The 25,430-nt window shown below is 44.5% G+C and overlaps 1 protein-coding gene across 1 annotated transcript in view; it reads right to left on the bottom strand.

The window, feature by feature from the left end:
• Window positions 1-200: 200 nt before the first annotated feature.
• Window positions 201-25,430, bottom strand: part of ROR1 (receptor tyrosine kinase like orphan receptor 1) — a 156,768-nt gene continuing 131,538 nt past the window's right edge. Inside the window, exons 5-9 of the mRNA XM_065655747.1 lie at window positions 13,887-14,014; window positions 12,350-12,667; window positions 11,288-11,533; window positions 6,874-7,085; window positions 201-3,111 (exon numbers count right to left, since the gene is read on the bottom strand). Coding sequence (XP_065511819.1) covers window positions 1,687-3,111; window positions 6,874-7,085; window positions 11,288-11,533; window positions 12,350-12,667; window positions 13,887-14,014 — 2,329 coding nt within the window. The 3' untranslated portion in view covers window positions 201-1,686. The remainder of the gene's footprint in view (window positions 3,112-6,873; window positions 7,086-11,287; window positions 11,534-12,349; window positions 12,668-13,886; window positions 14,015-25,430) is intronic.

Genomic DNA, 25,430 nt, shown 5'->3' with positions numbered 1-25,430 from the left:
CTGAGCTGAGTGAGCAGATTTCAGCTCCCTGTTAAATACAAAACTTTTCAAGTGTCTTACACCAAGATGGAGAAATACTGATATATTTATGTTAAAACAATGTTTTAATGAACAGCAGCATAAAATACTCAGTGTTTAATATCATCTCTGGCATGTGAAATACAAAAATGCACATATCTTAATTATAAAATAGCCTTTGTTATTACATTTTCATGCTTGCCTAATTGAAATGCCCATAATTAATAAATCAATCATCAAGTAATACAGTGATTAAATGCATGCAGTGAAAACAAAGAAAAATATTTGTATAAGGTAGTGGCTGAATATCACCATAATATATTTCAAGAACATCTACATCAGGTTAAAAATAAAAAGAAACAGACCGAGATATAAAATGCAGAGATGTATTTTCACTTCTGCTGTACAAAACATAATCACACTTTTGTGCAAAAAGATAAAAATAAAGTCATATTATACAACATTGTCAACTGAGCAAAAGATTGGTTTTGTTCTGTGTACAATAAAAATACTATTCAGTACAAAAAAGTCTGAAAAACCATAATGCACACAGCACTCTTGTAACTCATTAAAGTGGTTTCAAATGAATAATCTAGATCGCTTATACCTGAATGAATTTTTCTTAATTATACAAATGTCATATTTCTAAGTCGAAAGTTAACACTAATTCACATTATTAGAACTGACAGACAAAATTGCTATCAATGGATTTGCTGCCTGATGGAATGTGAGTTTCCCTTTTCTCAGGGTTACTGGAGTCATAGTCACTAAAATTAAACATTGATCTGAAACAATAAATATTCCTGGGAAAACCGATTGTCATATATAAAATTGTGGTTTGGAGGCTTTCCATTAAACAGTTGCATAGCAACAAAAGGATATAAAATTTCTGCTTTAACTACTAGATTATGAAATGTTATCTTTGAATAAGTTGATTCAGGTCCTGAAATTAGAACGCTTTAATTTCATTTCCTTTAAGGCAATTTCTTAGAACTCCAGCCATCTTTAGCAGCCAATAGCAGATGATTTTTGAGGACTGTGAGTTGGTAACTCAAGCTATTGTGCTGTCATATAAATGACTTTTTTTTGGTCTGCATCTGAACTCAGACTCCCAACTTAAAAAAAAAAAGACCAAAATCCTACCTGAAGTAATTTATTCAGCTCTCAGATCACATCTTTGAAACATAATCCTCGACTGCAAAATTTACAAACATTGTAACTAGCTATTGGAACTGAAATTGCACACCCAGTAGATCTCCGAATATTTGCATCTCCTAAAAAAAAGAGACAAATATTAAAATATGCTTTCGGTATAAAAAAAGTTTCTGTGACTTAAACCACATCAGAGGTTTAAAAAAAGCTGTGAAAAAGCGTACGATAAAACGTTTTTATCTAAAAAAAAAGTAAAATTCCCCCTACCCCTTTTTGAATTGTTGGTGGCACTTAAAGAAACAACGTGTCCGTTCCCCAAGCTGAGTTTTCACATACCACACCGATCTCTGGTTGCGTCTGCCCGTCCTGGTAAGCAGTTAAACTTCACAGAAGATACTTGCCTCAATGTCTGTTAAACAACCAGAAGAATCTTTAATAAAATATTTGCATATAAATCTTTGCTACGACTTCCTAGTTTGTATTGTAAATAGGTATATTTACAAAGGCCTCGGTTATTTACAATTCAGCTGAAATCATAGATTCATTAGGTCCATGGATGCTGGAGTCTCCTAGTAGGGAAGACTGCTTCGAGTCCATTTTGTAGGGTTTTTGTGTTTTATTTCCAAAAACCGTAATACCGATCCCCCCCGGATGACTAGGAATTGACATGTGAGATAGCAAAGGAATATTTGCTTCTTGGTTGGAGCCTGAAGACGGCAAACTCGTGACGTGACCCGTGCTGGTGGATCCGCTGGCGCTGCTGGGAGAGCGGCTCTTTGGCGGAGGACAGTGCTGGATCACCCTGGGCGGACCCTGCGCTGGGTAGTGGGCAGCTGGGAAAGCAGCGTATCCCGGCGGGATGGGGTACCCGTTGATGGGGATGTAGCGCTGGTTTTGAGGTATGGGCGCTCCGATGAAGCCGGCGATCTGCCCTTGCGGGATGCCTTGTGCTGGGAACATGTAGTTGGGGTACCTGGGGTTGCTGAGGTTGCTAACGGGACTGGCGCTCAGGGAAGTCGTCTGAGTGGTGGCGTTCCCGCCCGAGGGGGTGGTGGAACTGGTGTGACTCGACAGACCCTCCCAGGAGCGCAGCCTGGCGTGGATTTCCTTAAATCGTGGCCGCCGGGACGGCAGATCGTGCCAGCACTCTGTCATCAGGCTGTACATTCTGGGAGGACAGTCTTCAGAGCATGGCAGCAGTTGCCTTTTCCTGATCATCTCGATGACTTCTTGATTACTAAATCCATAATACGGTTGAAGTCCAAAGCTGAATATTTCCCATAAAACAACTCCAAAGGACCAAATATCGGAATCGGAAGAGAACTTGCCGTACATAATTGCCTCCGGTGGCATCCAGCGAATCGGCAGGAGAGACTTGTTTTGAACTCTGTAATAATCTGCCGAGTAGATTTCTCTCGAGAGTCCAAGGTCTGAAATTTTCACATGAAGTTGTTCTCCAATTAAAATGTTACGAGCAGCGAGATCCTTATGGACAAAAAAATGACTCGATAAGTACTCCATCCCTGCCGCAATCTGGACTGCAATATGGAGGAAATCCCCGTGGTCTAGGCTGGATTTTACAGTCCCATCCTCATCGCTGCTGCATCCGACGTCCGAATGCGGCGATCGCATGATGAGGAACTCGTGGAGGTCTCCTTGGTTCATGTACTCGAAGAGCATGCAGACAGGCTGCTCCTGGGTCACGACGCCCAAGAGGCAAACGATGTTTGGGTGATGGAGCTCGGCCATGAGAGACGCTTCCTGCTGGAACTCTGCCCACTGCTGGGGGTTGTTAAAGTCTTTTAGTGTCTTGATAGCAACGAGCTGAGCGTGATCCATGCCCGGAAGGTAGAGATGGCCCTTGTAGATCTTGCCCAAAGCACATTCACCCAGTTCTTCCATGAAACGTACGGCAGACAAAGGCAACTCCTTAGCCTTACTCTGTTAAGGAAACAACAGCAAAAACGCATCAGAAAAACAGGACCGAAAATGTATTTTCAAGATATTTTTGCACATTAAGTCTGAAAGCCAAGCAGACTGATGTGAAAACTCCCGGGGCTGCACACCCGTTGGGCAGCGATGCTGCTCAGCCCCAGGGACACCGGCTAAGCTCAGGCCTAAGTGCCGCCTAATCTCTGTGCGCCCTGCTGCAAAACTAGATTCAGAACTACTTTTCACCCTCTACACAAGACCACATACAAGTAGTAAGTATTAGATCTAAATGTATGCAGGAACCACCAGCATTTCAGCGAAGGCATTTATATGCTTAAAAAGGAATCTGACTGATTTCAAGAACTGAGGCAATTCACATACTTTCAGTAAGTACACGCTGAAGTGTTTTCTAGGCCAGGGCCTAAAGTTGTAGCAGAATTTTTTTTTTTTTAACTATGTTCTTATACCCAGTTCCTCCTTAACTTTGCAATTAACCCTTCAATGTACAGTGGCGATTATTTCTGTTCACACTTGACTGAATGTTCAATCCTGAAACATGCAGGATAGTCAGTGGGAAAAACGACATTATGGTAAAAGAAGAAAGGCAAATTTTTAAAAACCTGTTGTTATTCTGGGGGCATATATTCACTTTTAGGCCACAGAGAAGTTGTATTATTTTCAAACATTAACTTCCACATGTGCTTGTCACATCTACATCCAAACCCACTCATTTAGGGTCCTTAGTATAGCCATAGGTAGCAATTTAAGGCTAATGAGTTTGGGATCTATGTTCCATAAATTAGTGTAAACATTAGCATTTGCATTCCTGAAATAATGTAACAGCACCTTTACAGTGGTGATATAAGAACATTTTTAAAAATGATTTAAAAATGACATTTCAGAATAAATTCTAATGGTATTGACCACTTACGACTTTCAGACAAATACTACAGTAATGATAATAATAACGATAATAATAATAATAAAGCCATTTAAGCAGGCAGCCAGTAGACTGTACGGTGATGGCAGGAAATTAGCTATATTGTTGAGGAACAGATGGTTTATATTATACAAATCCTTTAGGCTAAAACTTGTTTAGGTCTGGCATATTGTAAATTATATTTTAGTAATGAAAGTGAAATGACCTCTGTCTGACCTGAGGCTGGGTTCGTCTGTTTGAACCAGCATCGTGGAAAACTATGAAAGAAAATGAAGTCATAAAGTTTTGGCAGGAAGGGCTCATTTCAAGTTAAGCGGTGATAAATCTGCTTCGTTTTTGTTTGACAAGTATTTGTCATACGCCGGTGTACAAAATGTAAAGAAGTGTAAAATACAGAGGGGGCAGCACGCCAAAGTAAACCCATCGCCTCCATCTCCTCATCGGCTCCTTCCATTAGGTGAACGACAAGACGAGCTCGGTTTATTATCTTTTTTGAATGCAATTAAAATCCCTTAAAACTGAATCAGGCTTTTGGATGAAACGCTAACGTTTTTATTTGTACGTGCCAACACACTTTTTGTGCAGACAGAGCTCCTACCTCAGCTGGAGCTTGAAGCCCAAGTGTGTTTTTACCCAAAGTTGACATTAATACTGGATACAGTATTTAAAATAGGATTCTGCTTCCTTTCTTTCAAAATTTTGTTTGAAAGGCAATCAAAACATTTGAGACAGGGCGCGCTGGGTTTCCTAGTAGGAAAATACAGAATTAGCGTAAATAAGATGGAAAGCGTTTTGCAGCGTGTGATTTTGAACACAAAAAGAAAAGAGCGCTTTGTACATTTGCAAACATTTTTGGGTGAGTTGCGTTCCTGTGTATTGTGCATGAGGCATCAGTTGGTCGGCAGCCGAGGTGGAAATTGTGACTTCATTAAAATGATGCCGATATTGCCATTATCTTCAGTTTAGCCAGGGTTTCACCCCAAATATCTAGTGGAATGGGGATCACGAAGCAAACGCAAAGTTAACAAAATATTCCATGGAGGTGGGATGCAAGATGTAGTTTTGACACCTAATTAAATGGTTTTTTGTCCTACCACCAACATTTTGATATACTGCTGCTCCTTACAGTACATAAAAGTTGAAATTAAGAACTTTAAAGGAAAATCAAGATAAATTGACTGGGCCAGCATGTGGAGGACTGGGGAGTTAAAATATAACACCAGACAGAGCTCTGCCCGGCCACCGCGAGCAGATTCCCCGCACAAGAGTCCCGCCGGCACCACAGCAGCACCCGGCGCCTGCAACGCCATTTCAGCCAGGAAGCCTCCTGTTAGCATTATTCCCTGTAAAAATATGCAGTTTGTATTAGTAATGGGCAAAAGCAGTGCTGCGTTTTGCAGCACAGCTGCACAGCGGGTTTACTTTTATCGTGGACTTAAAAAGACTCTCTCACTCTTTCTGTGAGCTGGAATTTTCATCTGCAACAACTTTCTGTGTCCATCCCTGCCGCACTGAGACTGTGGCTCCCTGGACAGATGAGGCTCAGCTCCATCCATCCATCCATCCATCCATCCATCCATCCATCCATCTGTCCATCCATCCATCTCTCCATTCATCCATCTGTCCATCCATCCGTCCACCCCTGCCCTCACAGCATCCCCAGAGCTCCCAGGATACAGCTACTTCACTCGTTTTCCCTAAGCTGCCACAATTAACTCCTTATAACCCAATTCTATATACTACAAAATTAAGGGCAAGCAATAGCAGCATCCCATAGGTGCTTTATCGAACTTCAGAAGAAAACTACTCCCAGATTTATTCAGAGATGGAGAACGCAGCTCCTGAAGTGCAAGTGTAACCTCTCCTGATGCCGAGTGATTAACTTGGCTGAAAGCAAGATTTGAAGGTTAGAGTTCGCATTGCTGAAATTCAATAAAATCAGAATTTGAGTCCATTTCTAACAAAAATAACAGCTTCCTCAAAGGCCTGCCTGTTTCAGATACCACAGCCTACAGAGATTCTATTCTAACTACTTGTAGATATCGTTTTTCACTCTGAAATGCTTCGAAAGAACAACGTCCATCAAGCTAAAAGCAAAAGGAAAATACTGTTTTCCAGGGTGTTATGCTGCCTGTAGATGGCAGAAGGCAGTTACAGCCCTGCAGCGGGTGATCCATACAGGTCTGAAAACCGGCTGCCCTGCCAATAAACAAGGAGCTCAAGGTTAATCACGCTTAAATCTTAAATGATTTTAAAAAATGCTTCACGAACCTGGGACTACAGTGAAGCAAAGCAATACCAGCAACAAGAGCTGCTATGCACCAGCTGTGCTGGCCAGAACTGCAGGCAGATTTTTGAGGCTCTGTTTTGGTAATTTCTCTTTTATTTTTTCTCCTTTAAGGGAGAGAGTGGCTAAGCCTGAAAAAACAAGGAACAAATCTTTCCAGAGTGATTTCAGCTGAGTGAAAGACAACATATGACTGCAGCAGAGCCATGAAAAAAGTCTCCTGAGAAAATGCTGAATCATGTCTTTATCTGCACTACTTTCTAACTTAAATGAGGCAATTTAGAGACATTTCAGTAACAGGTTGCTTTCTTTATGACAAAGAAACCCCTCCTATTTATCCAAACATATAGGAATTACCTCCACAGGTCCAGCACACTTGCTATGCTGCTGCTGAGAAAGGTCCTTAGAAAAATTACAGCTACAGGCACCAGCAGAAACTCCGAGCTGGAAATCAGCTTAACATTTTAGCGCTGAGTTGATCAAAGCATTTCCCTCCCTGTCTTAATCAACAGCAAATGTCGAAGCAGGAATGAGGATTAATTACCTTTGGTTTATAGGCGTTGAGCATTGACATCTCCACGTTTTGTCCTCTGACGTGTTTTGGCTGCCTCTGAACGGGAGGGGAGGATGACTTCTGATTGTTGCGACAGATGCAGATGAAGAAGAAGAGCAAGGCTATGGCCAGGGGGATAGTAACACTGGGCACCAGGATATACAGGATTTCCATTTTATTCTTTTCCTTGGAATCCTTGTAATCTGGTTCAGAAAAAAAAAAAACCCACGCAAACCAGTGAATGAAGTATCCCGCAGAGTCAAATACATCCCTGGGTCAACTAGAAGTGTTAAGAAGAATAAAACATCCAGGTAATATTACTGCAATCTACCTTGAATGCTGTTTTATTTCCTTAATATTAACAGAGCAACTAATTTTGTTGAGTGACATTTCTGTAAGAACACAGAATGGCCAGGAACAGGTTCCCTGCAACATGTCGGTTCCAACCTACTTACAGTCATGAAACAGCTGAACCCTGGGAGGTGGCTTTGCCTGGGGTGAAATGAAACGATGGTCTAATACAGGTCCACAGAAAAGTTAATCCGTAAACCAGTTTATGCAAGAAAGGCTCTGGTGGGATTACAGACTCCTTATGTACACTAGGTTTTGGTGCCGCAGTTTCCTTAACCCAACAGAAATGTGGGGAACCATTAAAAAGGACTGGTTTATACCCTTATTTATTTCCAGCCTCCTGTTCTCAACATCTCCTAACATCGGCCAAAGTATTTCTGTGGACACCCAGAGGAACAAACAACATGTGCAACTGAAAACTTATTTTCTTGTTAGGTTTAGGTGCAGAAGCAGGATGATTAGGAACCCTAGAGCAGAAGAAATGGAGAACATCTGGCAGCAAATGCAAGAAATACAGAGAACAGCCCTGTTTTCTATCCCAGGAAGTCAGGAAAGGGGTTCAGAAAGTCTGAACGCAGACAAAAGCTGTAGCATAAGCCTAAAAAAAAAAATCTAATATTGAGGACATGGTCTTAATGGGATTAATGGGATAATGGGAAAACCCACTCTCTACCAACTGTACACTGATAGCGCGTCATCTGAGCAGGGTGGCAAATGTTGCACAAAGGGCGCAGCAATGAGAGCTGAAAGGAAAGCTGGAGCACGGAGGAAAAAAGGATCCAGAAAAGGTTAGGAAGCCGGTTTATTTAACATAGTGCAAATGCTAGCTGCAGTGAGGCCGGGAGGCCGGTTTATTTAAGATAGCGCGAATGCCGGCTGCGATATTTGCTCCCTCCGCGCACGGCTCTGCACAGCGAGTGATTAATTTTAGAAACACGAAACCCTCTTCTCTCAGTGCCCAGCAAAGCTGAGCCGGGACATCAGCCCCTCGCCTCCCCGCAGCTGGTTCTGCTTCCCCCAAACACACGGATTAGAGGGAAGGTGCAGCGGGAGAGGGGACAGAGGCTTCGGGAAGGGGCTCACATCCTCGCCGTCACGCAGCACCCGCGTGCGGTGACAAGGACAGACCTCCCAGCTCTGCACGCGGGGACACCAAAGCCTGTTCTGCTCTGGTATTTCCCAGGAGCGCTCATGAAGTTTAGGGTGTAATTACGCACGGATTAACGCACTAACTCTAGGGCACCCGTGGTCTCTGAAGATCACCTTGGGCTGCAGGACCGGTGGCCGCAGCCTGGTTGTTTCCCAGGGAGATGGGGAATGTCTGTGGCAGCATCAGGCTCAGCGGATTCTGGCAGAATGGGGAATGTTTTATTATTCTTACAGGGTCATTTCAGTTTGTTTGTCTGTGTTTTCCAGGTTGGATTTGTAGAAGTGCTTAGCAGCACGCACGAGTATCTTTTATGCACTTAATTAAACATGAACTTGATCTGAAGCTTGCGGTTGACTCACATTGTGACAGAGGCAAAGTTCAAATGGTTCTGGATGTCACTTTGCACAACCCCTCTCCTCTTACAGGCTTGTGCTGTCCTTCACTCCCCCACGCTCCTTTTTGACCATTCTTTTCAGATTAAGTTTTGCCATCTGGCTCTTAATGCAAAAGAGAGCCAGTCCAAATATTTCTATGGCCTTTGAGAAACGAGAGAGGACTAAAGCACCGTGGGTGCTCTCGCCCTGTCTGAACGTCCAGCTCTACAGCGCGGACCCACTGCAGGTTTCCTTGCTGCCCTTTAGCGTGGGCAATTGGAGCTTTTCCCCTCTCCTTCAAAACCTTCTTATGTTGGTTTTTGCTAAGCTTCATGCTCGAATTGCTCCACGTTTCACATCTTCCTATACTCGGGTTGACAACATTTTATGAAATTAATCTATTGCGGCTTGTGAGACAACTGAAAGATACAGTTGAAGAAAGAAAGAGTCAGCACGAGGCAGACGGAGACCTGGGCACTAGTTCATCACCTGAGCCATTCCAGTCAAAGGGAATTATTATTCTTATTAAGTGGAAGCCCTTGCCATGAAGCCTCATTAGGTTAATAGGTTTCTTGGGAGCAACCCTAATTAAATCCATTTCCCATCTAGGCACGTCCTGGTGAGGCAGAATGCACAATACTTATTAAAATGTGCCTGAAATGGCTCTTTCAGCCAGGGCAAAACCAGCAGAATGCAAGTCCCACGTGGTATTTTAGTTTTAATATGCAGATTAGCATTTAACAATTAAATTACTCCTCACCTGATATAGCTCTATTTGTCTATATTTAGAATAGCGATGCCATAAACCCCATCTGTACAGCGAGTACCATTTGAAGCAGTGGTGAGAAGTAATTAAAACCCTTGTCAGGAATTCTTCAAACCAGCCAGTCTATCTCATTTATTATCTAGCAAAACGTTCGAATCGGGGACTTTTGCAACACATCCAAAAGCATCCTGCTTTCAGCTATGTCAGATCAAAAGACCGAGCCAGTCCTGGGATCTCAGAGCCCATCCAGAGGGGGCCTGGCAAGCAGCGCCCCCCATCAACTCCTAATTACCCAATTATCCAGAAGTTGTGGCAAACACAAAACGCACACGGCTGAAAGGTCGTGCAGCGACAACGCCTTGGAGTGCAGAAAGCGGAGCGGCGTCGCTGGGGGTGGACATCTAGAGACCCCTCAGTTTGCCCAAATCGAGCTGCCCAAACCCCGCAGGGACGAGCTGTGACTCCTCACCCAGCCCAGGCGTCTGCCCAGGACACTGCGGGGATCCTGCTGAGCCAGATTTTTGGGCTGAAGGGCTGAAAAAGACCTCCAGAACAGTTCATATAGAATGAACTATTCTTGCGTAGTCAGTCTATCACTATGCCTAATTAACAAAAAAAATAACTGAGGTTAAATGCACTGAAATAATAGCAAAAGAGATCCAGGACTCTAAAAAGCGTCTATGAATGTTAGAGAGAGTTTGAGATGCACATGATATAGCCCAGACTGTCTGCCTTTCTCTTGATCTGCTCTTTCAGTAAGAACATAATTTAGATCCCATTTTGGCGTCGATTCCCATCTTTCCGTTAATTGAAAAAGACTTTGGAGCAGGCTCAGAACATGTCTCACTGCAGGAATGTTCATAAGCATAACCAGAAATAATTTAATTTGGTTCTGGCTATCACACAGTAACATCAAAAGGTATCTCCTTTCCAAGGGGAAAGGTAATGTTACTGTGACAACTTGTAGGCAACATAAAATTTTGTGTGAAACTCTGTACCGTGAATTTCCAGAACATTTCTGGGTGCACTTCTGGCATGTCCATGCAAATAGCTGTATTTTTTTCTTGGCAAGCTATTAATACCGTTATTTTTAAATGCAGATAAAACAATTAGGAACCATTTGTTCAGGTCTTCCATCCACCTCCCCCAGGTCTCAGAAAAGCAGAATAACATGAGAGCTGAATCTCCACTTTTGTTTATTCTGAAAAACAAAAATGCAGCCAGGGCAGTTCTGTAAACACAAACCTGCAATACAACTGAGAGGATCTGGCAAGATCATCTCTATTTTAAAACAAGACTTGAGCTCTATTAAGTGAGGTTTGCATTTACTAAAATGGCTCTTAATGATCCAAGCGAAATGGGGGAACATTTTATAACTGCTTTGTGGATCAGCATCAACAATACAACTTCTGTGATCCGATTTAATTTGGACTCGGGAGTTGTACCGATTGTAAGAGCGGCCTGGAAAGCCTGGGACGCTGGGGCTGGTGACGTGCTGCTGCTTCACCACGTTCTGGGGAGGGCTCAGGAATTCCCTAGAAAAATATTCCCATGCCACCACTTTGGCAGCTGCTCAAAGGTCTCCTTGGGGCGAGGGTGCTGTGGCTTTAGCTACAAACACCGTAGTTAGCCCTTCCTACGGCTCACTTTTCAGGGATGCAAAAAAGACACTTCGGAGCTCCCCCGAGCTCCTGTTTTGCAGGACAGCCGTATGGACGTGACAAAACGGTTCCAAAACGAAAGATAAAGAAGATTGGTAATTACCACATGCCGGGACATCACAAAGCTCAGACTTAAAGTTCTCATCTAAGGTGAAGCACCACGGGGCGTCCTTCTGGTTGCCGGGGTTGCGGCAGTAGGAGTGTCCCCCGTTGAGCTCGGGGTAGCGGACGGCGGTGAAGGTGTGAGTGTGCGGGTACTGCGAGTTCCAGGGCTGGCACTGCCGCCCCGACCGCGTCACGCTCACCGTCCCCCGGTAATCCACTCCCGTGCTGTTGTAGCATTTGTGATCTGTTAAAAAAACAAAACAAAACAAATCAAAAAACCCATACAAACCCAAAGGCGGCAGCGAGGCAAACGGCTGCAGCACGGTGCGCTGGGGAGCCCAGGTTGGGAGCATGGGCTCCCAATTTGCTGCGGCTGTAACGCAGGGCCTGCTTTGCATTCACATTCCTGGGGGGATTTAAAGCTTATGCTTCTGTAATGAAAACAGCTTATGCCAAGCGTTTTTAATATAAGATACACAAAGGAAGTAAAAACTACAGTGGGAACCTGAATTGCAGCCATTATTTTCATATGAAGGTGGAGAATTTGTGGGAGCCACGTTTTATATTTGACTATTCAGATGTGTAAGGGCTGTGAACAGGCCTGATCAAAGACTGAGCTCAGCCAATGTCTAAAATTAGGCTGTATTAGGCAGGGCCAGCTCCAGCGCCTACAAATGTTCCTCCTGACAAGCACCCCCATACTGCACCCATGGTTTTGCTGCAGGACAGGGAGGCTGGACCTACCGATGCTCCTCAGTATTCAACCGCTTTCACTGTCACTGTTTCCTACTTCCTATTAATTAGAAAAGACCTGAAACCAATAAACAGCGTTTAGTGTGAGCTCATAGGCAGCTAAAGAAACAAACTGAGAAAGTATTTCTGAATTTCCACCCGCTCTGGGCCAGCTAGGGGAGCAGTGCGGGAGCGGGGGGACTGGGGAGCGCGGCTCCTGCGAGCTTGCAAAGCCCAGCACCAGCTCCAGCGCTGATGCACGAGCCCTTCCAGCCATCCTTTTCACAGCGGTACCTTTCGCACAGAGGCACAGCCGGTTTTCACTTACTTTTATTTATGGGGTCCGCCATTGGGATCCCAATCCGGATACAATTGACGGCTTCGGGGCTGTCTGGCTGCGGAAGATCTTCGCAGTTGGGCAGCTTTAATCTCATCAGAATCATGGGATTAGACCTTGCAAAAATATACTCTGTCTGACACAGGACGTTTTCCAGGATTTCACATTCGTCGCGGCACAGGTCTCGCGGTTTGGGAGCCGACGAGGTCTCGTCGCAGTAGGGGAAGGCGTAATGGCACAGCGAGGGGATCGCAAACTGGGAGCATTTATCTGACAAATGGCTGGAAGTGCCAATCATGGTGAAGGCAGCTGCAAAATATACATAGGGATTTCACTTAACCCAGTGGGAATTATATTCCGGTGCTCTTGCCTTCCCAGTATAACCTTCGCTTCCCATTGCGACTATTATTTTCAGATGTTCAGGTGATGAACGGGCCTTCCAGAAATACAGAGCGCTAATTACATTAAAAGTTATTAACGATGCTGATTTCGCTGACAGAGAAAACACATCTGGTTTTCACCGTGGGATTACTGTTAAGTATGTTACCAAAACTTCAAACCTAATAATACCTTTTTTTTCTCCCCAAATAATTTAAAATGGTTTGCAAAATCATATAATATTTGGACGCTTTTTACCCAACAGTTAAAAACTGAAGTCCCTGCAGGCTGCAGAATGACAGTACCGGTACCCTCGTGGAAGATGACAGCTTTCATAATATTCCAAATGACTTTTCAAACAAAATGCCATAAGATTATGAACTGTTGGCTGTACAGAAATCATTGGCCTTTCCTGTGAAGTCTTTTTCGCAATGCTGACAGCGTTTACAAAACAAAGGAAGAACACTCTAGGGCGAAGATAAACTTTGAATATTCTGACAGCGAGAGAAATTCTGAATATAGACAAGATGATTACTGGCTAGGGTCTGGCTGAGATTAATGTATATAAAAAACCAGAGGAGTATCATGATATTTATGAGGCTTCAGCTTGAATTCAGCAACCCCATCAGCACATCTCCCACAAAAACAATGATAAATGGTTCCTTACTAAATCTAAAGGCAAAACATGATGTGGTGAATTATTTATGCATATAGTATCTTATGCTGGAAGAGGTGCGACCTCTCCCAGCACCTACGATTCTCCTAAATTATCTCAATCACCTGCAAATCAACTAAGCCTGGTCTCCCTTCACTTTTCAAATCTGCTTGGGCAACAACTGCACAAGGTGGCCTGGCTTTGAGCGAGCCCAAGAAGCTGGAGATACACAACATCTTCTCTTTGGAAAATCAGTTTTTAGTTTCTTTTGGGGGAGCTGGATCAACAGAGCCACGGAAGCTGCTCAGACCATCGCTCTTTAGAGGAGTCCTCCCACTGACACCAACCACACAGGGGTCCTGGGTGAGCTTTGTGCTGGAACCTCACAGCAAAACAGAAGGAGCAAATAAAAACAGTATTGCAGGTTAGAAAACCCTAGCAGCTTTGTGGGATAAGATCGCTTCTTGGGAAAGAAGCGAGTGCTTTTTTACCCACCTGTAATCTGATTTTCTATTTCCCCTTGCATATGCAAAGACTCCATATAAATGGTTCGGTTTCCAATGAACCGCGCACAAGCGATCCCCCTGTAGGGCTGGCAGAAACCGTCCTCTTCATACTCGTCCCTGAAACCGATCACAAAACACAAAAGGGTGAAACATTTCACATGCAACTTCGCAACAAAACGTCCCCACGGGGAGGTGGCACTCGCATTATGAGCGGGCGACACGAGGGGCTCGCCGGGTTTGTCGATTCGTTCTGGGTGACGCTCGCCGGGTGCAGGAGCCCACGTCCCGCCGGCCCCTGTGATAAGGGATTATCTGGTCCGTAGGTAGCGCGGGGGGCACGGGCTTTGTGACCTGAAAGGATTCTCACACTGCTGCAGGTAGTTTTCAGTATCTCACAAGCGAGCCCAAAGTGATTATTTAAGGATTATATCAATATAAGGACCATATCCTTACATCCAACAAAACTGTGAATATTTATTTTTTAAAACAACTTCAGCTTCCTGTTAAAAACAGACAGTGGCATTTCAGGTTCATTTATTAATCTTGTATGAAAGGAACACTTTTTGCATGAGGGGGAAGGCTATATTCAGGAATATATCCAGCTTTGATTGGAAGAGAAAACATAAACTGCCTGAAAGAAAAGATTTATGTTTATTTAAAGCCCCTATCATGCCGTTCTCTATTTTTAAACCAAGCTTGTGCTTAATACTGATAAACATAGCAGGAAGAGTCATGCTAGCAGAGACAGAATTTAAAGTGTATATAGAAAATGAAACCACTCCCAGCACTGATACCCTTGAAATAGGAAATGTTTCTTCAATCTTGCCCGAGTGTGGTAACAGTTATTGCTAAAACAGAACCAAAGCTACGACAGGAGTTAAATAGACAGATTTATTTCATTAGGTGCTTTGCTTTATGCAATATAGGAGACATTTAATACATAAATCCAGATGTGAAATTATTTGCCAATATTCTTCAAACAAAGCAAAGAAAGGAAATTACTAAACCTCTGAAGGCCAGAGCGGTCGCTGCTTATTTTGAGCAGATAATCGAGAGCGAAGTGCTCGCACACAACGGAGAGCCCGGCGGAGGTTTTGAGGAGGGGTTTGCAGACGCGATCACTGAAACACACACCCAACTGCATCCATCAGCCCTTCTACTTTCTCGCCTCGAGGCTCCAGTCGGGAGATCTTTGGGACCCGTTTTCTGCAAAGGCTCTGCCGAGGCCCCGGCAAAGGGAGACGCCTAATGAAAATTTGCTAATAATTTATTTGTGATTCATGCCGGTACCTACCCAAGACAGCTACTACATGGCTCTCAAGCTAAGAAAAATGATATTGGAATATCCCTAAGTATGATCACAGCTGGGTAGGCAACTGGTTACTTTGTCCGCCTTTTTTTTTTTTTTGCAGAATTCATCCTCCCCCAGCTGGCGAAAGCTGAACAGCGGCATCAGACTATGCCATTAATAGGGGAAAATCAGAGCTTTTTTAATCAACTCTGCCATTAAGTTTAACAAAAGACACTTTCATCCCCTCCTGAAGACCTTGGCTGTGAGAGCTTGGAAATGCAAATTACACGTAGGCTCTTTGAAGTCGCCCTTTCATTGTGCGCATGGCTTAGCGCCCGGCTCCCCAGCGCCCGTCACAGCGGCCAGGGCCGGCTAATGGGATTAGTGGGAAGAAGCGCTGGGATCGCCCTCCAGGACACCCCGGATGCCTCGTGGCGCTGCCCAGCTCCAGAGCATCGCCCCGGGATTCACACGGCGCGGCTTTCCAGCTCACGGGGAGAAGCCAGGCACTGAGAATTAACTGCGATAATGGATGGCTGTGAAGACGGGGGAGTGGGGAAGAGGGATGGTAGAGATGGAAACCCCCTTCCGCACACACCTCACACCCACGGAGACATCGGGGGAAAGGGGCCCAGGCTCCATCGGGTGATGGTGCCAAGATGTTCCCCAGTACATTGAAAATCGCATTGCAAAAGTGCAACCTTTAAACTGCTAATTAAACTCTTCATTAACTAGACCAATGGTAGGCTGAGACGCTTCGGATAAAGGATGGTACCCAGGCAACGCGGATACTCTGAGATGTAAACAGAGATATAAAATCACATCCATATGTTTCTGTATGGAGTCAGCTCTGGCGAAAATATTCTTACTCTGTTGGTTCTTGAAGATGAAACAGCTGACACCTGAGACGAAAAAACCACAACAGCTACTGCAGGCTCTGGAGGTTAATTCTCCATCTTCTAATCAAGAAATCCTCCAATAGGATACAATTTATTAATCATTTATTATGGAATTTAACTCAGGGACTGCACCTAACAGCAACAGCTCTTGAAGGCGACCAAGCACTGCAATTTAAGTGCACAACTAGATAGAGAAGACAAAACCAGGAGGAATGGGATTAACGGATCACCAAAGCAAACTCACCTCACTGTGAGGCTCATCTCTGAACTAAAGAAGATTTCACTGCAATAGCTGCACGCAGCAAGGACCGGGCGTGAGCGAGGACACCAGTTTACCCGGATGGAAATGCCTGGAGGGGCAGGATTTTGGAGATAATCTCAGAAGGTGAATATCAGAGCAGACAGGAGAGCCTGGATCCCACCACCTCTGCCCCTGGGGCTGCATGCCAGCCTTGAATTCACAGAGGTAAAACAGGAGATTAGTAGCTCCAGTGGCTCAGGTGGTACTTCGAATTGTTTTGAAAACCAAGTTCATAATGGGGCAGGAAAGGAACAGGAGCGTCAGCGTATGACAGGAGAAGCCCTGAGACATGGTCTCCTGGTCTCTGCTCCCAGAGCTGCTCTGCTGGGCACAGTGATGGGGAAGGGAAGTTCGGGGGTGTGAAGTGCATCTGTCGCTCCTGACAGCTATCAGGAGCTAAAAATAGCCGAATTCTGATCACGGGCTGGTAAGACATCATTGTGCTGAATTTATTGGCACGTGCTCATCAAGGAATAAGTGTCCACATCTCACTCACAGAATCACAGATGGTTTGCGCTGCAGGGCCCTTCAGCTCCCCCAGCGCCCCCCCTGCCATGGGCAGGGACATCTGCACCAGCTCAGGTTGCTCAGAGCCCCGTCCAGCCTGGCCTGGGATGTCTCCAGGGATGGTTCAGCCACCACCTCTCTGGCCAACCTGGGCCAGGCTCTCACCACCCTCAGGGCCAACAATTCCTTCCTCATGTCCAGCCTGAATCTCCCTCCTTTAGTTTAAAACCATCACCCCTTGTCCTGTCATAACATGCCCTTCTAAAAAGTCTGTCCACAGCTCTGTTTCTGTATCATCCTTTGTCAGCCGTTCAGGGTCCCATGAAATCCCCCCTTGCCTCTGCATCTCCTCGTGATGTCTCTCCCCCTCCTTCACTCCTGCAGCTCTTTCCTATGAGAAGGCTCAGGATAGAAATCTTTACATCCAGGATTTAGGGCCGCCCTGGGCATCCCTCTGGCCCTTGATGGGCACCCAAAGCTGTACCCAGCCAGACAGCAATTCCTTGAGCCGCCGCTCCCCACAACACAGCGTTTTGGGGGGCAGCCACGAGTTCTCCATCTAAGAGCATTTCCCACTGACCAGAGCGCTGCCGACACTCAACGCCCTCTGCTCACCAGACGCCTCATCCCAAACCGGAGCCGTAGCCTGACACGCAGCCCACAGTAGATACAGAGCTCCTATAAGGCTACGGCACATTCCCCACCTCCGGCGGCCGGCCTGAAAATGCAGCTACCGGGTTCTTGGGATCAAGGCCGAGATCGACGATTCCTTTCACATAGTTCACGTTTCGCATAGCTCGCATGCTTTTTCTGAGCAAATCACAGCATCACTGCTCAAACGTGTGCCGGCTTCACGGTCCTGATCCGATTCCACCCATAGAGAAAGGACGGGTCCTTTGGGTCAAACAGGAGGTAAATCAGACCTGATTCAGCAATTATGTTTAAATTTACAGATAAGCTTAAGTCCTAATGAAATGGAAGTCGATCTAAGCCGTAGGCATTGCTGATTGGGGATGGACTTAATCGCTTGTGCAATGGAGAGGAAAGCAGTCCGCAGGTGGAAACCAGGGACACCGGCTTTTGCAGCGCTGGTCTCGGGCTCTGGGTGCTGCTCCTCGATCGACTCCCGCTGCTTCCACCGCCTGCACCCCGCAAAGCCCTGGTTGCCTTCCAGGGAAGACTACACAAAAAACCAAAGGAAAGCACTGGATTTTAATGAGTGACACATAACACAGCGCTGTAGTGGTTTATGATTATTTATTTTCAGATCTGGTTTCCACTCTGTTTTCTGTTTGGGTCTTTAAATATTTCTAGCCCTGATGTTTATCTTGGAGCTTGCCCACTGCTTTTAGATCCCCCTGTGACAAAACTTCTGCCTTCATGTAATAACAATAGTACCATGGATTAAATTTACGCTGTTCCCTGGTGTCTTTAAGTATCCGATTGCACAAAGTTTACAGAAGACCAAGAGCTTTGAAGGGTGTCCGCACCAATCCACTAACGTAACCTGATCTAGAGCCTGCACCAACATGGGGTGCACGGGGTCTTCATGCAGCCCAAACCTGAGCAGCATCTTTCTATGGATTGCAGAGGCTGCACAGAAAGATCGGCACCACAATAAGAGACTTCATGTCTCTCTGGGTACACCTGAGTATGAGTAAGTGCCTGCATGAGTAAAAGGACTCTGTCCTTCAAATATAGTTTAAAATGGCAAAGGTCCCAACAAGGGTCACCAGGACAGAACCAGAAGGAGACACCAAGTCACAGCACCCAAAAATAATTGCCAACAACTGACAAAGAATTCACTGTCACCGCTTGGGTTCATTTTCCCCTCTTTAATTTTCTTCTGGTTTGTGCTGGCAATATTTACATCTGTCAGCCCTGGGTCACCAGCAGCTTTTCACATACTGAAATGGTAACAAAATAATAAACCAACCCTAAAGCAAAGAATGGCCGGTGCAAGTTTATGGTTCTCCTCCTTCCCCATGGCTTCCTCGGTGTTCTCCTAACTTCATAGCAAGATCCTTCTCTTCTCTCTGGGACGTTCTCTTTCACCACATCCGACTATGGCATGTCGAAGAGGTAAGCATGAAAGCAAACGAGTGATATGGCTCCACGTGCAAAGGTCTCACGGTGAATAAAAAGCACAGTCAGAAAAGGCAGAGCGGGTTTGAGACCCAAACTCCATCTGCCCTTGTTGTGACGGCTCCGGTGGATCGCAAGGCTGATCTGCCTTTCTGCTGCAGCCTGAAACCGGGGAGAATTTCTAATCGCCTCTGGCTTGAAACAGCAGCAGCTTCTTGGGAATCCCCACGCAAACCAGGCAAAGCAGCGGAAAAGCAACAACCACCCCTTTGCAATTTGTTTCTTATCAGCTTGCGCTAAACCTGGAGGGGCTGCACGGTCTCCGCCTCATCCAAACACATCTCTGGAGTCTGGTTTCTAAACGCAAACCATTTCTGCAAGATTCCCTGTCAAAGTCCAGTTCCCAGCACGCTGACTTTTCCTTGCCAGTCTTTTTCTAAATTACTCAGAAATTGCCCGAATCTAAACAACCTTCCCAGCAAATGTCAACAGTGATTCCAGGAACTCAATTTAGCAAAAGCTTTGTAGCCAGGCCGCAGCATGAGTTCACTTAGAAGTATTTAATAAATTAATAGAAAAACTAAACCTTGTGAGATCATGTTGTATTTATTTTTATAATATCCAATGTATTAAAAATACACATTCCGAACATGGTGTAATTGTGTGGTCATTTCTACCACACCCCATGCAATTCTTTCTTTCTTTTAATTTTCCTTTTCATTCACTTTAAGATGGATTTGCATGAGTACTCAATGAGAATGAATCATAAATATAGAATTAACTCTGATACCCTGAGCAAAAACGGGCAAAGGAGAGATGTAGGACAAGAGAAGACAAAGTCCCAAATGCTTTGAGTGTCCCAAGACACGAGGTAGGGGCATCGCTCTCCCTCCCCACCCCTGTTCCAACACCAGCCCACTACAATATGTATTTATGCTTAGGTCTGTGGGTTGGTTAGATGGGATCATTGGATTATCGTTATTTTGGTAACCAAATCTCTAACTGACAGCAATGTAAAACAGAGGAGTGTACACAGAGGCAGCGAGGAGGAATAAAAGCAGCAAGGGAAAGGACATCACAACGTTCGACGATACTGAAAGATGCACGGGATTAAGGTGTGTGTCCAAAGCCAGACTGATTTATTAATATTAACTATTTTGAAGAGCAAAAGAAAATAAACGCTGTATTATCTCCGAGATCTACCAAGTGGAGATGGAGTAGCTTTGGCTCTGTGCGAAGACTGCCCAGGCACTCTTTTCACTTTCAAAGTGAAAGGCATTTTTTCTTGCCTAAAAAAAAAAAAAGTTCTACCATAGCACTAAATTAGTCAGAGCTGTTCATCTAAATAATTTATATCCAAGAGCAGAGTACTGATGGGAAAACGCAGCCAACATTGCCTAGTTCAGACAACCGAGTGCTTTAGACCCTTCTCTGCCAAGGAGAAACTGCCAAGCAGGGCTCAGCTCCTGTCACACTCTTGTGCTCTTGCAAGATCTGCACCCAAAGGGTCCTGGTCAAAACTTGAATCCGGCACTTACAAATCTGCAGCCTAAGCCTGGGGTTACGGAGGCTGTTGCTTTAGGGGAGCTGAGTTCATACTGAATGCTGATGGGCGACAGCACGGAAGAAACGTGCTCTAGAAAACTTTGCAGTTAATTAAAAGGCGTATCGATAAATTATTTTTATCGTTGCATGTATCCAATAAACCCTCTGTACATGCATTAATGCTGTATAAATTATTTGTACATTGTTAAATAAATTGCATTATGTTCTGCACTCATGTTCCAGCTTCATGTAGAATAAAAGGAAAAGAGTTTTTACTTGGCAGGTATCCCTTAAAGCAAACAGATGAATAATATTCTGTCATACTTTCCAAAGAGCAAAACCCAGTTGCTTGTGCCTCACTTTGAAAACGGGAACATATTGGCTCTGTTTCATAACAATATTTCAGAAATGTGAGGGCTGCATTTTACTTTGCAAAAAGAAGAGAATTGCCCAGACTTGCACGTCACTCTGTAATTTAAGGAAAAGTTCTGTGCAACATAAGCTATTGCTGTTTTGACACCCCTTTAAAGTGGCAGGGCAGCTAGGCTTTAAATGCTTCACTAGAAAAGCACAGGCATAAAATAAAAAACTAATAATGCTGTCCCTTGACATCATTAAATTTACAGAGTCCCACAGCACCACTGGTACACCTGGTTCCTAAACATAATAATAATTTTTTTAAAAAATCGACAAGCAAATACGATCGGCCTAAGTAACTACTTTCTTAGTTGTTATCTCACTTTGCAGACTGAGAGCTGGTTTAACATGATGCCCCCGATCCAGAGACGGATGAATATCCAAAATGAACATGAGTTTGGGACGCTGCTGTGTACGGCTGAGCACATGCGACGGCACCGAGCGGCCCACGCCAGCGCTCAGGCCCCTTTCTGGCCGTTCTCTGCTAAAACTGGGGTAGACAAAATTCCCTCACCCCCCCAAAATCTTACAATTACCCAAAGGTACCGGGCTGGGCCTTTCTCAGGGCTGCACATCGTTGCACTCCCCTCCCCTGGTCACTTCTCGTTAGAGGATTTCGGCGCTGAAAGGAGGCAGGTTTGTGCGGAGACATAAACATCACTGGTGAGAGCTGACATGTGTTTTCTACTAACCTCATCTGGGCAGCGCGGCAGCATCCACAGTTTGGGAAGCTTAATAGAATACATCTCTCATGCAATTAATCCCTTGGCAGGGATGCACCGAAGCAATTACTGCGTGTTTTTCTTTGTCATCATAAGAAAGTTTTAGTGTCTCTATCAAAATGACTCATTTCGGGGAAGCAAAAGCCGCCTAGAAAAGCTCAATAACAACGGCCATGAATTTGATCTCAATTTTGACCAAAAATAAATACATTAGCTGGGATGTTAGCCTCCGAGATTCACTCTTTTTCTCCTCTTAAACACTTCACAACAAGCCCTTCCCCACCAAAACTCCTCCAGCAAAGCCCACAGCATTCCTGCGAGCGAGGGCACTTGCTCGGCAGCTGCAGCTGGTTAGGAAACAACCCCGGTAACGGCGTTTGGATCGTTCCTGGCAGATTTCTTACATCATTATTCAAGATGAACTGCAAATCATATGCTCGTAGTTATGGAAATGGCAGGAAACTTCTTGCACTTATGTTCTGTTTGACAAAGCTATTTTGAGGTTATGTTTGGAAGGTCGCTCTGTCCAAGTTTTTTGATGCAGAGGAAAAAGAAAAAATGGAAAACGTTTTTGAGGAGCAGTCAAGCAGGATAAGATTACAAGTGCTAAACGTTGCCTCTTGTATCAAACCTTTGTAGTGCACAGAAAAACACACTCCCTCCTCCCGGATCCCCTCCCGGAGCTGCAATGATCTCACACACACGTTCCTTATCCACCTCTCATCAGGCATTAACCTCCAGATAAGGAGTTTTTGATGGAACGATCATCAGCTTCACCCCATAAATCGGCTGCCCTGAGCGATACCAGACGCCCCCCAGCCCCGCCGGGGCTCAGGCCCTTGGACTGACGGATTTTGGGGGCGGACGGACAGGACCAGACTGTGTCACATCCACGTCCAGCTCCTACACAGCGAGAGAGCAACTTTTCCACATAGGAATGGGAGAATAACACGCTCTTCTGCCTCTCAAGGAGGATATACATAGTACTAGAAATAGGTCGTATCACAAAGGACATACTCCAGATCGTATGCAGTCTCTAATCAGATAAAAATCCCCAGTACTAAGGAATTTATTCATTATTTAGTCATGAAGTCATGGAAGTTGTTCAGATTTCATTGAGCAATACAATAAGTTACAGATTACATTGTGCATCTCCCCCACAAATCTGATTTTTTTTCCCCCTCATTATACACAGAAAAGTGCACCCCTGTGATATCTTTTCAAAAAAGAAACTTCAAATATAAGAGAAACACAGTCAAGGCTGAGTCACCTTTCAAATGGCTTCATCTGAACGTTAAGGGTTTTATTCCCAAATATTTTACTGCCTCTTTATAGGTAGAAGGGACCTCAGAGCAAGTGTTCGTGCAACTGATACCACATGAGAAGGTGTCTTTACTTTTAATCAGGCTTTAACGCATAAGGAGCTGGGTCCTCCGAGGAGCATTGGTTCGCGAAAACAGCAGGGACAAGGGTACTTTGAACCTCTGTGATTAGAAGAGGGTGAGAATAACAACAAGGGTTTAAGTAACACCTTTCTGTTTGCCGTACATTAAGTCTCTTTTGTCAGATGTCCTTTTTTTAAGGAAAAACTAACATTTTAAATTTTCCAGTTAGCATTGCTAATGATTCCTGTCTGACAACTGCTTATTCACTGTTGACAATTAAAATGGCTTAAGTGTTCAGCAAAAGAGATTTTTCTTGCTACTGTGTGATACGCACCCACCTTTGCAACAGGACAGTCGAGTCTTCTGGAATATACAGGAAATAACCCACACTCACAAATGAGAACATCAACAATGAAAACATATCACGTAAAGCAAAAGACAATTTTTTTATCGCGTTAACATATAGACAAATAACATGGGAAAGTATCTTCATTTTCAAGCTATTTTCCCGTTCTATGTATTTCTTTTTCTCTCTCTCCTATGGAAACACATCCAAACCTCTCAATTCTCCAGCAATGTGTCTTAAAGACCTCGTTTATTCCCTGATAAAACTATTGCAGGTTGTTCTTTGCCCAGGAAGGCAATATCCTGCAAATACAGCTTTGAACTATTCCTGACTGACAGAAAAACTTGTAAGCACCAGGAGTCAATACTGAACACTACAAAATGAATTTCAGAACTTCTGCAGCTCATTTTATCTCTCACTAACGCTTTCCTGCTTTACCTTATTTTCTGAAGTCAGAGCTTTATTTCTGCTCCTCCCTCCCCTCTCCTTCCTTCTAACATTTAATTTGTCTTATGTGACTCAAATCGGTCTTTCTTCTCATGACCTAATATTTTAACCTTAAGCCTGATGAAAAACAGACTTCACAAATCCGACACGTGAATTAAAAGTGAAACACATGCCTCAGCACAAGTTAATTAAAAATAATACATATAATGTTAGCTTGTTTCAAGTATTATTTGACCAAAAATTTGCACCCATCAATAACTCCTATAGTCCACAATCGCTACAGAAGTCACCATCGTAAGCTCAAAGTCACTGCAAAAATTAGCTATAGAATCGAAGAATCATGGAATGGTTTGGGTTGCAGGGCCCTTTCCAGCTCCCCCAGCGCCCCTCCTGCCATGAGCAGGGACATCTGCACCAGCTCAGGTTGCTCAGAGCCCCGTCCAGCCTGGCCTGGGATGTCTCCAGGGATGGTTCAGCCACCACCTCTCCGGCCAACCTGGGCCAGGCTCTCACCACCCTCGGGGCCAACAATTCCTTCCTCATGTCCGGCCTGAATCTCCCTCCTTTAGTTTCAAACCATCAGCCCAGTTGCTGAGCTCGATCCTGAGAGACGCTGGAGCGCCCAGCGGGCACGGCCTTCACCCCGCCGGTACCCAACACGAGCCCTGCACCTCCTCAGTGTTTTGCATCACTGTCAGATGCCCCAGTATTAAGTCAGATAACAATAACTAGTTGTAGACAGCTGATTTTACAGGCATGGAGCTGGGATCCTCTCGATGCGGTAACTCTTGCCCTGAAATTCACATCTGTGGTTCCCTTTGACGGGACAGGCCTTACAAAGTAAGGACTACATGGGAAAAGATGACTTGAAATTCCAGACTCCTTTAAAAAAATCTAGCAGTAAACATATTCTTCTAAACGGCCTTCCTAGAAATTATTTCAAGGTAAGAATACAGCGTTTTTCTCTGCTGACGAGCAGTCTGGAGGTTGCTGGGTTTATGAGCATAATGGTCAAACTTCGGCTGGGGGTAGCTGCTAAAGTCCAAACCCATTTTAAGCAGTGAGTCTTATTGAAATAGTTGGTCAAATTTAACAACTGTGAAAACATTTAAAGTTCACATAACTTGCAGGTCTGTCATAAATTCTGCGCCTGCCAGACACACATAAATAGAGGATCCTCAGCTGGGAATAGCCAGTCTGCTTTAAAGGGTATCGCGAGTTATATTAAACGGAGAATGTCTTGTGAAAAAGATTGCTTTTGAGATAAGAAACTCATTCTTAAGACAATAAACACAAGTGAAAATATGCTTCGGTGAAAATTAAGATCTGTCCATCCATTCCCTACTGGTAATCGGATAAGGGACGGAGAACTTGCTTTCTTTAAAAGCATTTTGCCTCTCTACCCCGGCTGCACCAACCAGGGTGAAGCAACCACACTTCAGTAACTGTCTTGGGACCAAAATATTCAAATGTTGGTTAGCCTGGAGAAGGATGCCTAGCCCTAAACTCTGAAAATCCTGATTTGAAGGAAGAACTGTGTAAAAATGGCAGCTTTCTACTCAGAAATGGGCCAAATCCCTTCTAAAAT

The sequence above is a fragment of the Caloenas nicobarica genome, chromosome Z (genome assembly GCF_036013445.1).
Source record: "Caloenas nicobarica isolate bCalNic1 chromosome Z, bCalNic1.hap1, whole genome shotgun sequence".
NCBI lineage: Eukaryota > Metazoa > Chordata > Aves > Columbiformes > Columbidae > Caloenas > Caloenas nicobarica.
Note: the sequence above shows the minus strand (reverse complement) of the source record. Positions and strands in the feature narration are given on the sequence as shown.